At 46.1% G+C, this 15,128-nt stretch overlaps 1 protein-coding gene across 1 annotated transcript in view; it reads left to right on the top strand.

The window, feature by feature from the left end:
* Positions 1-14,842, top strand: part of MYO10 (myosin X) — a 270,984-nt gene extending 256,142 nt beyond the window's left edge. The window contains exons 33-41 of the mRNA XM_001175408.8: positions 45-202; positions 3,991-4,114; positions 4,995-5,292; positions 6,248-6,455; positions 7,318-7,454; positions 8,596-8,716; positions 9,162-9,614; positions 11,671-11,862; positions 13,346-14,842. Of these exons, the coding sequence (XP_001175408.4) occupies positions 45-202; positions 3,991-4,114; positions 4,995-5,292; positions 6,248-6,455; positions 7,318-7,454; positions 8,596-8,716; positions 9,162-9,614; positions 11,671-11,862; positions 13,346-13,447 (1,793 nt within the window). The 3' untranslated portion in view covers positions 13,448-14,842. The remainder of the gene's footprint in view (positions 1-44; positions 203-3,990; positions 4,115-4,994; positions 5,293-6,247; positions 6,456-7,317; positions 7,455-8,595; positions 8,717-9,161; positions 9,615-11,670; positions 11,863-13,345) is intronic.
* The last annotated feature ends 286 nt before the right edge of the window (positions 14,843-15,128 follow it).

Raw genomic sequence — 15,128 nt, 5'->3', positions numbered from 1 at the left:
GGTTGGCGTTGACATGCGTGTGCTGGGCACCCCTACCATTGCAGGCTACTGGAACGTCACCGTGTACGGGCGCAAGCACTGTTACCGGCTCTACACCAAGCTGCTCAACGAGGCCACCCGGTGGTCCAGTGCCATTCAAAACGTGACTGACACCAAGGCCCCGATCGACACCCCCACCCAGCAGCTGATTCAAGATATCAAGGTAAGACAAGACAAGCCCATCAAGGTGGGTGATTATAGCTCAGAGATTCTACCCTTAGAGCACCAAGACCTCAGCATTAGTGAAGCTCAGTTTTTATTCTGTAATCAAAACTAGTGCTTGGTTGGCCGGCGCGGTGGCTCACGCCTGTAATGCCAGCACTTTGGAAGGCTGAGGCAGGTGGATCACTTGAGGTCAGGAGTTCAAGATCAACCTGGCCAACATGGTGAAACCGTATCTCTACTAAAAATACAAAAATTAGCCGGGTGTAGTGACGCATTCCTGTAATCCCAGCTACACAGGAGGCTGAGGCAGGAGACTTGCTTGAACCTCAGAGGCAGAGGTTGCAGTGAGCAGAGATCATTCCACTGCACCCTAGCCTAGGCGACAGAGTGAGACTTCGTCTCAAAAAAAAAAAAAAAAAAACACCAAAAAACTAGCGCTTGGTTAAGTTTGTGTTTGAGTACCCTGCTTTCGGGAATCTAAATGAGAAACTTTAGACCAAAAATGTTTTGTCTCTAGGGAAGTGTTAGACATTTTCGCTGAGTCACCCGATCCCACCTGTTGGGTTCTGTGGGCAGAAGGATGAGGTCTGCAGCTTGCACTGTGGGGCTCCCTGCTCATGGGGATGTGGTGACCTGCGTGGGGGACCACCTGCCTTGTGTCAGGTTCCCCCTCAGCCTCAGTTGGGGACCTTCTAGGAGTAACCGGCTAGTTCCACTGTCACTGTACAGTTTCCAGACCACACGAGTGAATTCCCAAGGAGCCCAGGGTGGTCTAGAAGAACACTTGGCATCCCTCTCAGGCACGTGCAAACTTCCAGAAGCTCCTGAGTCTCTATATTAACACCGAGCATGTTACATTACAAATTCCTGTTTATAAGTACGGGTAGTGGCTCAGTAAATGTATGTGAGATGAAGGAATGAATGGTTGCATGGCAGCCCTGAGCGGGGATTTTTACCCTCACTTTCCGGAAATGGAACGCTGACGGGGAATGTTCTGGTTGCACTGCCCACGTAGCCGGTCAGTCCCGGGTGCAGAACCAAGTCAAGGGAGACTGCTGGCCCTCCAAGCAGTCCTGCAGGCAGGTTCCCCAGGGCAAGGGACAGAGCTGGGGCTGTGACAGAGAAGGTGCTAGAATGATGGTGAGGCAGGTATTTTACTGATGGACGGCAAAGGAAATTAGCTAACCAGATCCAAGAATGAACTCAGTTTTTGTGGAGGTAGGAGAGGATCTAATCCATCAGTGGTAGATAATTTTCCATCAAAATCAAATTGGCTTCCTGATTCCAAAGTGATACGTTCTCTGGCTGTTTGGAACCAGATTCTGGCAAGCCAGTTGTTTTTTATTTGTTTCTTTGGAGACAGAGGATGGAGTCTTGCTTGTCACCCAGGCTGGAGTGCGGTGGTGCAATCTCGGCTCACTGCAACCTCCGCCTCCCGGGTTCAAGCAATTCTCCTGCCTCAGCCTCCTGAGTAGCTGAGATTACAAGCACCCACTACCACGCCCAGCTAATTTTTGTATTTTTAGTAGAGATGGGGTTTCACCATGTTGGCCAGGCTAGACTCCAACTCCTGACCTCAGGTGATCTGCCCACCTCAGCCTCCCAAAGTGCTGAGATTACAGGCATGAGCCACTGGGACTGGCCTTGAGCCACCACACCCAGCCCAGTTGGAACCAGATTCAGGTTGCTTTCCATGCAACCCAGGGGACCGGCTACACATAATTTCATTTTTAGCCTTAAAAAATTTATTTTTTGAAGATTTCTTCTGAAAGGAGTAAAACTATCATGTATCAGCCACACTCAGTCTTCAGTGCTGGAACTTATCTGTTTTTGTATTCTTCGGTTTGAATTCAGACATTAAAAGAGTACATACGATTTTTCAGCTGGGCATGGTGGCTCATGCCTGTAATCTGAGCACTTTGGGAGGCTGAGGCGGGTGGATCACCTGAGGTCAGGAGTTGAGACCAGCCTGGCCAACATGATGAAACCCTGTCTCTTGTAAAAATACAAAAGTTAGCTGGGCATGGTGGCAGGTGCCTGTAGTCCCAGCTACTCGGGAGGCTGAGGCAGGAGACTCACTTGAACCCGGGATGCGGAGATTGCAGTGAGCCGAGATCACGCCATTGCACTCCAGCCTGGGCAACCAGAGCGAAACTCTGTCTCCAAAAAAAAAAAAAGAGTAAATATGATTTTTCAAATACAAAGCCATGCTTCTTCAGAAATAAGTTGGCCGGGCGCGGTGGCTCACGCCTGTAATCCCAGCACTTTGGGAGGCCGAGGTGGGCGGATCACGAAGTCAGGAGATTGAGACCATCCTGGCTAACACGGTGAAACCCCGTCTCTACTAAAAATACAAAAAATTAGCCGGGTGTGGTGGTGGGCGCCTGTAGTCCCAGCTACTCCGGAGGCTGAGGCAGGAGAATGGTGTGAACCTGGGAGGCGGAGCTTGCACTAAGCCAAGATAGCGCCACTGCACTCCAGCCTGGGCGAAAGAGCAAGACTCCGTCTCAAAAAAAAAAAAAAAAAAAAAAGTCAAGTTACCCTACATAAGTCCATAAAATTGTTTGAATCAATTTGAATTTAGACATTAAAAGAGTAAATATACTTTTTCAAATACGAAGCCATGCTTAAGAAATGAGTCAAGTTACCCTAAATCAGTCCATATAAATTATTTAAGTAATTAAAAAATTTTTTGTGGCCTTCAATTGGGTATTACTGAAAAAGTTTTATAGTGGAAATGAAATTACCATGATAGAATGATTCATTACCTCTCCTCCAACTTTTCTGTTTATTTAAGGTTCTAAAAGTAACTTTGTTTTTTTCATATCCAGATGACCATTTTAGGAGCATAAGTACATGATGATGAAATTCCGTGGAAGACTTTCTTAGGTTTCAAGGGTGGCACATGGAAGGACAGTCTCCTCAAGAATATATTAATGTGTGTAGTTTTCAGGTATAGAGAGAATAGAAACAGCAATTCAAGAACTAGCAAAATGTGTTTATGAAATGAACTATAGATAAAAATAACATGATTTAGCTACTGATAGCTAAATCAATAACAGAAGATCAGATTAATTTTTTTTATTTTGCTCTCTTATTTTTTATAGAGACAGGGCCTCACTATGTTGCCCAGGCTGGTGTCAAACTCCTGGGCCCAAGTGATCCTCCTGCCTTTGGCTCTCAAAATACACAGGCATGAGCCACTGCGCCCAGCCTAAATTTTTTTTTTGAGACGGAGTCTCGCTCTGTCAGCCAGGCTGGAGTGCCATGGCATGATCTTGGCTCACTGCAAGCTCCGCCTCCCGGGTTCAAGCAATTATCCTGCCTCAGCCTCATGAGTAGCTGAGATTACAGCTACTCAGCCACCACACCCGGCTAATTTTCATATTTTCAGTGGAGACAGGGTTTCACCATGTTGGTCAGGCTGGTCTCGAACTGCTGACCTCACGATACACCTGCGTCAGCCTCCCAAAATGTGGGGATTACAGGTGTGAGCCACCGTGCCCTGCCGAGATGAAATTTTTTAAATGTATGTAATCTCCAGGGGAGAAAATTTAAAATCACATGGGGAAGTACACGCACGAGAAACTAAGAAATGAGCTGTAAGAATGTATTTTTGTGACTTGTCTTCAAACACAGATTATGGGTATCTTCGTCCATGAAACCACCTAACACTGGATTTCCACCATCTTTGCCCCACTAGGTTTATGGATATTTGAGAGTCTTGAAAAATATATGTAGGAAAATACAGGTTTCTTACAATAAGCTTGCTTGCTTGATTTTTAGGAGAACTGCCTGAACTCGGATGTGGTGGAACAGATTTACAAGCGGAACCCGATCCTTCGATACACCCATCACCCCTTGCACTCCCCGCTCCTGCCCCTTCCGTACGGGGACATAAATCTCAACTGTAAGTCCAGAGCTCCACCCCGACTCCTCAGAGACCGTGATTCCACTTGCCCTGCTAACTCTTTAGCTTAACACAGAAGCATTTGTTTTTATCTCAAAGACTCCCTTATTCGTCGTGAATTGGAAGGAAAAGATGAAATATACTTAGATTCATTATTAAAGCAAGACTTCTAGAGTGTGGTTGTAGTAATGCTAAGATTGATTGCTGTAGTAAAAGAAGAGATTTAAAGGAATCAGAAAATGCCAGCTCTCCCCATGAACTGAGAGTAGCCTTTTGTTTTGTTTTTGTTTTTTGAGACAGAGTCTTACTCTGTCACCCAGGCTGGGGTGCAGTGGTGCAATCTTGGTTCACTGCAACATCTGCCTCCCAGGTTAAGGTCGTTCTCATGCCTCAGCCTCCTAAGTAGCCGGGATTACAGGCACCCGCCACCACATCCAGCTAATTTTTGAATTTTTAATAGAGACAGGGTTTCGCCATATTGCCCAGGCTGGTCTTGAACTCCTGGCCTGAAGTGACCCACCTGCCTTGGCCTCCCAAAGTGCTGAGATTACAGGTGTGAGCCATTGCACCTGGCCGAGTAGCCAGACAACCAGATCCTAAGTAATTTTGCATTCCAAAAAAGGATTTTGTTCAGCAACAGATTACCTTTTAAGTAAGCATTTTATGTGGTAAGAAGTTCAATTAGATAACAAAACAGTGTCAACTTACCCACCTCTGTGCTTTTAGATCTGTGTTCAGCTGATTGAGATGTATAGGGAGTGTGGTGGGCATTGCATCCGTCCTCCTCATTTATTCCTTTGTCTTGACTACTGCTCCGATTATGCTCATGCCCTATTCTGAACCCCTCAGATGAGTTCCGTGTTTGTTTTGTTTGTCCTAGTGCTCAAAGACAAAGGCTATACCACCCTTCAGGATGAGGCCATCAAGATATTCAATTCCCTGCAGCAACTGGAGTCCATGTCTGACCCGATTCCAATAATCCAGGGCATCCTACAGACAGGGCATGACCTGCGACCTCTGCGGGACGAGCTGTACTGCCAGCTTATCAAACAGACCAACAAAGTGCCCCACCCCGGCAGTGTGGGCAACCTGTACAGCTGGCAGATCCTGACATGCCTGAGCTGCACCTTCCTGCCGAGTCGAGGGATTCTCAAGTATCTCAAGTTCCATCTGAAAAGGTAAAGCATGGGGGCACGGGAGATGAGCTGGGCAGAGCTGCTTACACAGGTGGGGCACTGGGTTCTCGTTCAGATAAAGAGGCTTTTGAACAGAAGACACCTCTAGTAGGACAGGGACCTCTGGGTCAGACTTATGGGTTGCCTGAGCAAGCTTAGAGAATGCTGCCATCCTTTTTAAGTCACACAAGGTTATTTCAGGGACCAAGTCACCGTTGGTGTAATGTCCTAATGTGTAGGACATTGGATCAATTAATTAGCACTACTCTATATTTAAAAAAAAAAAAAACTTGGATATTTGTTCCAGATCAAAGAGATAGAAACAATCTGATTGAGATTTTGATTAGCTATAGAAAAAGAAGTTTCTTTTCTTTTTTTGAGACAGAGTTTTGCTCTTGTTGCCCAGGCTAGAGTACAATGGCATGATCTCGGCTCACTGCAACATCTGCCTCCTGGGTTCAAGCGATTCTCCTGCCTTAGCCTCCCGAGTAGCTGAGATTACAGGCGCCCGCCACAACGCCTGGCTAATTTTTTGTACTTTTAGTAGAGATGGGGTTTCACCGTGTTGGCCAGGCTGGTCTCGAACTCCTGACCTCAGGTGATCCACCCGCCTCGGCCTCCCAAAGTGCTGGGATTACAGGCGTGAGCCACGGCGCCCGGCCAAGAATTTTCACATGATAGGATGAGGCATGACTCTTTCAAGTATTAACAACGCTGCAGAGGTGAGTTGGCAGCACAGTTGCTCCCAGTGAGACATTGGCTCTTTAGGGGTTTTTTGTATTTAAATTGAACTGCACAAAATGAAGCGGGCCCTTGCCAAGAAGTCACTGGTGCTTGCTCCATTCACCAGCGGGGGACCATTCACCGCTTTGGTCTACAGAACCTTGGCACAGCCTAGTTCCTCCCAGCAGCCAGCCCCCATCAGTCTAAAAATTAACAGTTAGTGTTTGTCTCCTAGGATACGGGAACAGTTTCCAGGAACCGAGATGGAAAAATACGCTCTCTTCACTTACGAATCTCTTAAGAAAACCAAATGCCGAGAGTTTGTGCCTTCCCGAGATGAAATAGAAGCTCTGATCCACAGGCAGGAAATGACATCCACGGTCTATTGCCATGGCGGCGGCTCCTGCAAGATCACCATCAACTCCCACACCACCGCTGGGGAGGTGAGGAGAGGCAGCTGCTGCTTATTCTGTTAGATGCCTTGCTGCAGATACACCTGCGTCAGGAACATTGTGCAGCGTTAGAGTGGCTGTCCTGCACAGTTGCAATTTGCTTAGTACAGCTGCTCAGTACTAAGGAAATGCATGTAACCCAGAAGCAACCACACGAATATAGAGATAAAAATATATATATTGAGTGGAAACACAGAGATAAACTCAAAGTACCTGAGACATAATCTTGCTGAGGAGCAGCTGAGTGTCTAGCAGAGCTACAGACCTGGCTCAGGTCCAGCCACTTTGATGAGGGTTTATTGCAGTGCTTCTGCAACAAAGTGTTTCTGTTTGCCACGTGACTAGCTAGATGAATATCAGATGAACACATTTTCTTTTTAAAATTTGAACTTACTATTATAAAACCAATTGGCCAAAAGGGTGGTAATCCAATAACCACCCCACCGACCCCCACCCCCAAGGCTTCTTATGGAAAAAAAAAACAAAACATCATCTGGAGTCTCTGTTGTTCCTTAGAGTTCATAAATTTATCAGCTAAAAGACAGGACTGTAGCTTTTCACCCGCTTTTCCTGTTAATATAGGTTTGCAAGAAATCAGCCCAGCATCTGCCTCTACTGATGCGCAAAATACCCTGAGTTATTTTCAGCAAGAAAGAGATAAACCTAATCTCAAGAGAACAAAGGGAAAATAGTACTTTTGAAATTCTGGGATGACCACATGGGTAACATTTTTAGGAGGCTGGAGACGCCCTTGTGCCAGCAGCTCCCTCTGGGATCAGGTGATGGCACGTTCTGGGAACACGTGTTGGGGCCGCAGCCTGTGGAACTGAAGTCCCCCTGGTGTGTCTTCCAGGTGGTGGAGAAGCTGATCCGAGGCCTGGCCATGGAGGACAGCAGGAACATGTTTGCTTTGTTTGAATACAACGGCCACGTCGACAAAGCCATTGAAAGTCGAACCGTTGTAGCTGATGTCTTAGCCAAGTTTGAAAAGTAGGTTCCTTTTCCCTACTGTGTCAGAAGAGCAAATAAGAGAAATTGCAGAGCAGGGTTCAGGGTTTGAGCTTCCCATTCCATTTTTGGCTTCACGGTGTATTGGAGTTAGTTTTATTTTACCTGTGTTGATGCCTGTTTAACTTTGCATATCCGCTATTTTTCTCGATTCCTAGATAAAGCCACGGTCTTACGTGATGTAACTTGTCAGTGGTTTTTTACCCCATTCCTTTTCTCAGTTCCATGTTGGACCCGTCTGGGTATTTCTTGATTTTTTAGGTTTCCAGTTGTCGTTAGCTTTGAAATTGGGCTGATTGACTGAAGCCAGCTTATAAACTCTTTATGTGTTATGTCTACAATAGAAAATGGACCTTTTTTTTTTTTTTTTTTTGAGATGGAGTCTTGCTCTGTTGCCCAGGCTGAAGTGCAGTGGTGCAACCTTGGCTCACTGCAACTTCTGCCTTCTGGGTTCAAGCAGTTCTCCTGCCTCAGACTCCCGAGTAGCTGGGATTACAGGCATGTACTACCACGCCCAGCTAATTTTTGTATTTTTAGTACAGATGGGGTTTGGCCATGTTGGTCAGGCTAGTCCCAAACTCCTGACCTCAGGTGATCCGCCCACCTGGGCCTCCCAAAGTGCTGGGATTACAGGCGTGAGCCACTGCACCTGGCCTGTAGACCTACGCTATTTGATCTGTGACTTCATATCCTCGAAGTAGCGCAGAAGGTATTCCTGCTTAGTATAAACACAGCCCTCATACAAGAGTATTCACATCAATTTTTATAAATGTTATAATGTATCTGAGGCTTGGTAAAGGTAATAAAGAAACAGGCTTTTGTTTCTTTTCTTCCCGTGGACTCAGCATAATGCTTAGCTGGTACTAATTCGAATGCGGCTCTCTGAAAACACTTGTTAGCTGGTTAAACTAGGGGCTGCCTGTTTGTTTTCTTAAAGCAAAATCAGGATGAAAGTACGTTTTTTCACTCTGTTTATTCCTCTATCCCCATCTCTATCCACTGTTTTCTGGGCCCGGACAGAATGTCTGTGTCCTTAGAATACACCATGTAAAGTCAGGTCCCTGCGGGTCACTGAAGGCCCTTCTCGTTCATATTCTGAGCCTCTCTTGACTCCTCTCTGTAGGCTGGCTGCCACATCCGAGGTTGGGGACCTGCCATGGAAATTCTACTTCAAACTTTACTGCTTCCTGGACACAGACAACGTGCCAAAAGACAGTGTGGAGTTTGCATTTATGTTTGAACAGGTAAAGGGAATAGTTAGAAACAGATTTCTTTGCCGGCAAGCAAGGGTGAAACCTGTTAATACTTAGCCTTGTAAGTTAACTGGTACTCCTTAGAAATGAGGCACACCTGTGGATTTCCCAGCAAAGACAAGGCCAGCTGCTCTTTCATTCGTTTGTAGAATGAAACCTGCTACACATTTTATTTGAACCTCCGTTCCAGGGACTGTTCTAGTTGACAGGAGAGAGACCACAAGGAATAAAATATGTGGCGTGTGTTAGATGGTATCTGTGCTAGGGAGAAAATTAAATTTAAAGCAGTGAGCAGGGGTGAGGGTACAGTTTTAACCAGGGCAGTCAGGGAAGGTGAGGTTGAGAGAAACCCTCATGAAGTGAGGGAGCAAGTGACGTGGGCATCCCATGGCATGGCAGTGCGTTGACCGGAAAGCTGTTGACTGTCTCCTTTCAGGCCCACGAAGCGGTTATCCATGGCCACCATCCAGCCCCGGAAGAAAACCTCCAGGTTCTTGCTGCCCTGCGACTCCAGTATCTGCAGGGGGATTATACTCTGCACGCTGCCGTCCCACCTCTGGAAGAGGTTTATTCCCTGCAGAGACTCAAGGCCCGCATCAGCCAGTCCACCAAAACCTTCACCCCTTGTGAACGGCTGGAGAAGAGGCGGACGAGCTTCCTCGAAGGGACCCTGAGGCGGAGCTTCCGGACAGGATCCGTGGTCCGGCAGAAGGTCGAGGAGGAGCAGATGCTGGACATGTGGATTAAGGAAGAAGTCTCCTCTGCTCGAGCCAGTATCATTGACAAGTGGAAGAAATTTCAGGGAATGAACCAGGAACAGGCCATGGCCAAGTACATGGCCTTGATCAAGGAGTGGCCTGGCTACGGCTCGACGCTGTTTGATGTGGAGGTGAGAACTGGCGGCCGTGTGTTGGGGTGGGCTGGGTGCCGGCATCTGAACATGCATCACGGCCAAGTTCGTGTGGAGAGAAGACAAGATGGAGCATTTTGCTCTCTCAACCTCTTTTATTCGAGCCCCCCAAATTGTACCATTAACACCTCCCTTCTCCTCACAGTTTCTCTTCTCTTGTGTAGTAAATGCATCTGTAATATTAGGAATGAATGCAAAATTAAGATGTCATCTATTCTTCTACCCTTCCTTAGGGAAGCTATAGATCTAATTTTTTAAACACTGATAAAAATCTACATTTAAAAAAATGTTATAGCTGTATATACAAATTAGAAACTTTGGATATACTTGCATTTTACTTTTTTGTTTTTTCTTTACAGCCATCTGTTTGAAAGGAATGTCTATCTCATAATGGAATTTAGCCATTAGCATCAACCCATTACTGATTTTTTTTTTTAAGTAGACCACTTATTGAAAAGAAATCTAATTGTCTAGATGAGAGTTTGGCAAACTGGTCTGTGGGTCAGATCTTGCCTGCCTCCTTTTTTCTAAATAAAGTTTTATTGGAACACAGCCAAGCTCATTCCTTTAGATATATTCTCTGGCTGTTTTTGTAGAGTTGAGTAGTTGTGACAGAGACCATGTGATCCACAAAGTCTAAAAATCTTTACTATGCAGCCCTTAACAGATAAGTGTGCCAGCTCGTCGTCTAGATTAGCTTCCATTTTTTATGATCACAGTAATTCAGCATATATCTGATGACTTTATATTGAGGCTGTATAAAATTCTAAATATTATAAATTGTAGAATCCATGGGTGGCTTTTCATTAGGTGATGTTTTTGATTGGTTTGGTTGGTTCAATTATGCCTGTTTTTAAGTATAAAAAAATGAGGTGCTTTGTACAAAGCCATAATTCCATTTCTCCCTGACAAGGAATAGATAATAGCAGTTAAACTCTTGGCTTCCTGCAAAACGTGAGCTGTGGATTAGCATAGAAAGCTACTGGCTTGGCCGGGCGCGGTGGCTCATGCCTGTAATCCCAGCGCTTTGGGAGGCCAAGGCGGGCGGATCATGAGGGCAGGAGATCGAGACCATCCTGGCTAACACGGTGAAACCCCATCTTTACAAAAAATGCAAAAAATTAGCTGGGCGTGGTGGCATGCACCTGTAATCCCAGCTACTCGAGAGGCTGAGACAGGAGAATCGCTTGAACTCAGGAGGTGGAGGTTGCAGTGAGCCAGGATCACACCACTGCACTCCAGCCTGGGCGACAGAGTGAGACTCCGTCAAAAAAAGAGAAAAAAGAAAGAAAGCTACTGGCTTTTACATGGAGGATGCAGAGAATGTCTGGTTATTAGGGATATAAACTAGAGACTCTTTTCAGCGTCTCCAATTTATAGCCCTCCTGCTTGTCCAGGTTTGGATCAGCCCTGTGTTGTTAGCCCCTTCATATGGGCTCTTATTTTCTTCCACCAATCTGTACAGCAAAGTCTACAGTTAAACTGGTAAAGTCCCTGTTCCCACTCTGCATATGGAAGGCCATTGCTGCTCCTTGTGAAGAGGAGCCAGAACTGCTCAGCATGCGTGATTTGGAGAATTTTCCTCTGTGATCCTAGATTTTGTATTTGAAGACTAACCATCCGCAAAGAGGATTGGAGGCAGAACTGGAGATATTAATACAAGAGTAGACTTGGCTTGGGTTGCAGGGAAGCTTCCTTAAGTCCCCCGGCCAAGCATGTACGTTTCCAGGCCACTTCCACGTAGCTAATCCAAACAGCTAGTAGAATAATGCTGAGAAGTGGAGAGTCAAAGCAAGATGTTAGACTCTGCCAGTTAGTGAGGTTTTCCCAAAAGCGTGAGATTAACTAGTTAGAAATCAAGATAGCCAGAGAGGTGCCATTTTTCATATTTCAGGCCCCTCCATGCATGCATGCTCATCGAATATATTTAATCTTCTGCACAGAGGACTTCACTCAAAGCCTGTCTTATGGTTTAGATGCTTTCTGTTGCCAACCACTTCGTGACTTAACTCTTCTGTTGACTCTTGCCCACCAGTGCAAGGAAGGTGGCTTCCCTCAGGAACTCTGGTTGGGTGTCAGCGCGGATGCCGTCTCCGTCTACAAGCGTGGAGAGGGAAGACCACTGGAAGTCTTCCAGTATGAACACATCCTGTCTTTTGGGGCACCCCTGGCGAATACGTATAAGATCGTGGTCGATGAGAGGGAGCTGCTCTTTGAAACCAGTGAGGTAAGAGGCAAAGCAAGTTCATCTTTTCATTCATGGTCTTGATAAAACAGAAAAACAAGACCCCATTTTCTCATGCCTTTGACCAGGTCATTTTCTTTGAATATTTTTCTTCAAAACACGAAAATACAGTGTGGTGGTCCCTTTCCAGCTGCCGGTTCCCTGCAGGCCAAAATCTGAGATCACCATATTTTTTTTGTATACTTTTGCAACAGAGGAATTTGGTTCCATTTTGTCAAGGAGTCTTACCCTTGGAGGAAAGGCAGAGAAAGGGAAGTGACATAGATGTCCCTGAAAAAGTATATTATTTGCAACAAAACCTTATGAAAATTAGTTAGCAATTATAGCGGTGTCACAGCTGTGAGACTCGGCTCTGGTGGCCTCTTGAGACCAGGAGGGAGCCGGGAGCATGACCATCCTGGGTGCAGCTCATTCTGGATTGTGAAACCACACACACTAAAAGGCCTCTAAATATATGTGCTACCAGCCTCCAAGTTTAAAAAATATAATACAAGAAGCTTATTGAGGCTTCCACAAAGGGAACAGCTAGCAAGTCAACGTGGTGAGTGGAGAGGAATCACCTGCTGCCTGGTTTGGAATGGAGAGGCAATGAGGAGGGCGTTCCAGGTGCTTGGAGAATGTGGCATTGTAGGTTCCCTAGGCTGATGGGGAGTCGTGCAGTGAGAGGGAAGAGGGTGGAGAGCCCTTGACTCAAGGGTCCCAGGTGCCAGGCTGCAGGATTTGGTGAGATCCAGTAGACAACAAGGAACCACTGTGGGATCTTTGATTGTGCATGGCATAACAGTGAATTTACAGACAGTGATCTCTGGGGTGGGACTGGAAGGGAAGAGAGCAAACAGGGATATGGAAGCCGGTTATGATGCCTGCACAGGGATCCAGGCCAGCTGTGAGAAGGGGTGGCAATGACGGGGACATCATGGGAGGGAGCTAATGGAGATCCCAGCTGGAGGAGGTGGCTGGTGTGGAGCAGAAGCTGGCCTGGCGTCTGGGGAGCTGGCCGCTCTCCCAGCCCCGGGGGCCTCAGTTATCTTGTTTCTTCAGCTGCTTCCTAAGGAGTTGACTAGAATTAGATGATCCCGTCTTTAAAGGCTGTAATTGTGGACTCTGTCATTTCACATTTATTTTAAGCGGGGATAGTAATCCCAGCACTGTTGACACCGAGTAACTTCAGCGTCCTCGGTTAGTTCTGGATTTTAATGTGCAAAGTCTGACAGTTTCCATCAAGCCAAGTTGGCACGTTTGTGCCACCAGGTGGTGCACATTGTATTTGGAAAAGCTGAGATTCCACCTTTCCCTGATGAGGAAGGTGAAAGTGGTTAAACTTCTGGCTTCCTGCAAAATGGGATCCGTCGATTAGCACGGAAAGCTACGGGAGGGTGCCCAGGGAATGTCTGGATTATTAGGCAGGGCCCTTTGCCTGGGGGAGACTTGTGACACTGTGTCGGTTCTGCTTCCCCCTGGGCAGGTGGTGGATGTGGCCAAGCTCATGAAAGCCTACATCAGCATGATCGTGAAGAAGCGCTACAGCACGACACGCTCCGCCAGCAGCCAGGGCAGCTCCAGGTGAGAGCGGGACAGAGCCCAGCTGTCTTTGCTACCTGAACGCACCACCCTCTGGCCTAGGCTGGCTCCAGTGTGCCATGCCCAGCCAAAACACAGAGCTGCCCAGGCTTTCTGGAAGCTTCTGGTCTAAGGGAGGTGTCTCCGAGGATCCTTTTGCCTGCCGACTTCACTGATCCTGTATTAAGCTGTCAACTTTAACAGTCTGCACAGTTTCCAAAGCTTTACTACTCTTAGAGGACACATGCCTTAAAAAAGGAGGGGAGGAACCACGCTGCCACCAAAGCAGCCGGAAGTGCCTTAACTTGTGGAACCAACACTAATCGACCGTAACTGTGCTACTGAAGGGAACTGCCTTCCCTTCTTCTGGGGGAGACTTAACAGAGCGTGGAAGGGGGGCATTCTCTGTCAATGATGCACTAACCTCCCAACCTGATTTCCCCGAATCTGAGGGAAGGTGAGGGAGTGGGAAGGGGGATAGAGAGCTCGAGGGGACAGTGTGTTTGAGCTGGAGTGCTGCGGGCAGCCTTTCTCATGGAATGACATGAATCAACTTTTTTCTTTGTTTCATCTTTTAAGTGTACGTGCTTGCCTGTTCGTGCATGTGTTCATAAACTCAACACTTTAATCATGGTTTCATGAGCATTAAAAAGCAAAGGGAAAAAGGATGTGCAATGGTGTACACAGTCTGTCTGTATATTTTAATAGTGCAGAGCTATAGTCTCAATTGTTACTTTATAAGGTGGTTTTATTAACAAACCCAAATCCTGGATTTTCCTACCTTTGCTGTATTTTCAAAAACACATGTTGACTCCATTTTGTTTTACATGTAGCAAAGTCTGCGATCTGTGTCTGCTGTATTATAAACAGATAAGCAGCCTACAAGATAACTGTATTTATAAACCACTCTTCAACAGCTGGCTCCAGTGCTGGTTTTAGAACAAGAATGAAGTCATTTTGGAGTCTTTCATATCTAAAAGAAGATTTAAGTTAAAAACAAAGTGTTACTTGGAAGGTTAGCTTGTATCATTCTGGATAGATTACAGATATAATAACCATGTTGACTATGGGGGAGAGACGCTGCATTCCAGAAACGTCTTAACACTTGAGTGAATCTTTAAAGGACCCTGACATTAAATGCTGAGGCTTTAATACACACATATTTTATCCCAAGTTTATAATGGTGGTCTGAACAAGGCACCTGTAAATAAATCAGCATTTATGACCAGAAGAAAAATAATCTGGTTTTGGACTTTTTATTTTTATATGGAAAAGTTTTAAGGACTTGGGCCAACTAAGTCTACCCACACGAAAAAAGAAATTTGCCTTGTCCCTTTGTGTACAACCATGCAAAACTGTTTGTTGGCTCACAGAAGTTCTGACAATAAAAGATACTAGCTAACACGCTGTGTGTTTCCTTTATCAGAGGAGGCTCTAAAAACCATGGAGGGGAGGCTTATTTTTGTTTTGGCTTTTTGGTGGGTTTTTTTCTTTAGAGACAGAGTCTCACTCTGTTACCCAGGCTGGAGTACAGTGGCGTGATCTCGGCTCACTGCAGCCTCTGCCTCCTGGGTTCTAGCGATTCTCCTGCCTCAGCCTCCCAAGGAGTTGGGAGTACAGGCATGCATCACCACGCCTGGCTAGGTTTTGTATTTTTAGTAGAGATGGGATTTCACCATGTTGGCCAG

The sequence above is a fragment of the Pan troglodytes genome, chromosome 4, assembly GCF_028858775.2.
Source record: "Pan troglodytes isolate AG18354 chromosome 4, NHGRI_mPanTro3-v2.0_pri, whole genome shotgun sequence".
Taxonomy (NCBI): Eukaryota; Metazoa; Chordata; class Mammalia; order Primates; family Hominidae; genus Pan; species Pan troglodytes.
This window is presented reverse-complemented; position numbering and strand designations above follow the sequence as displayed.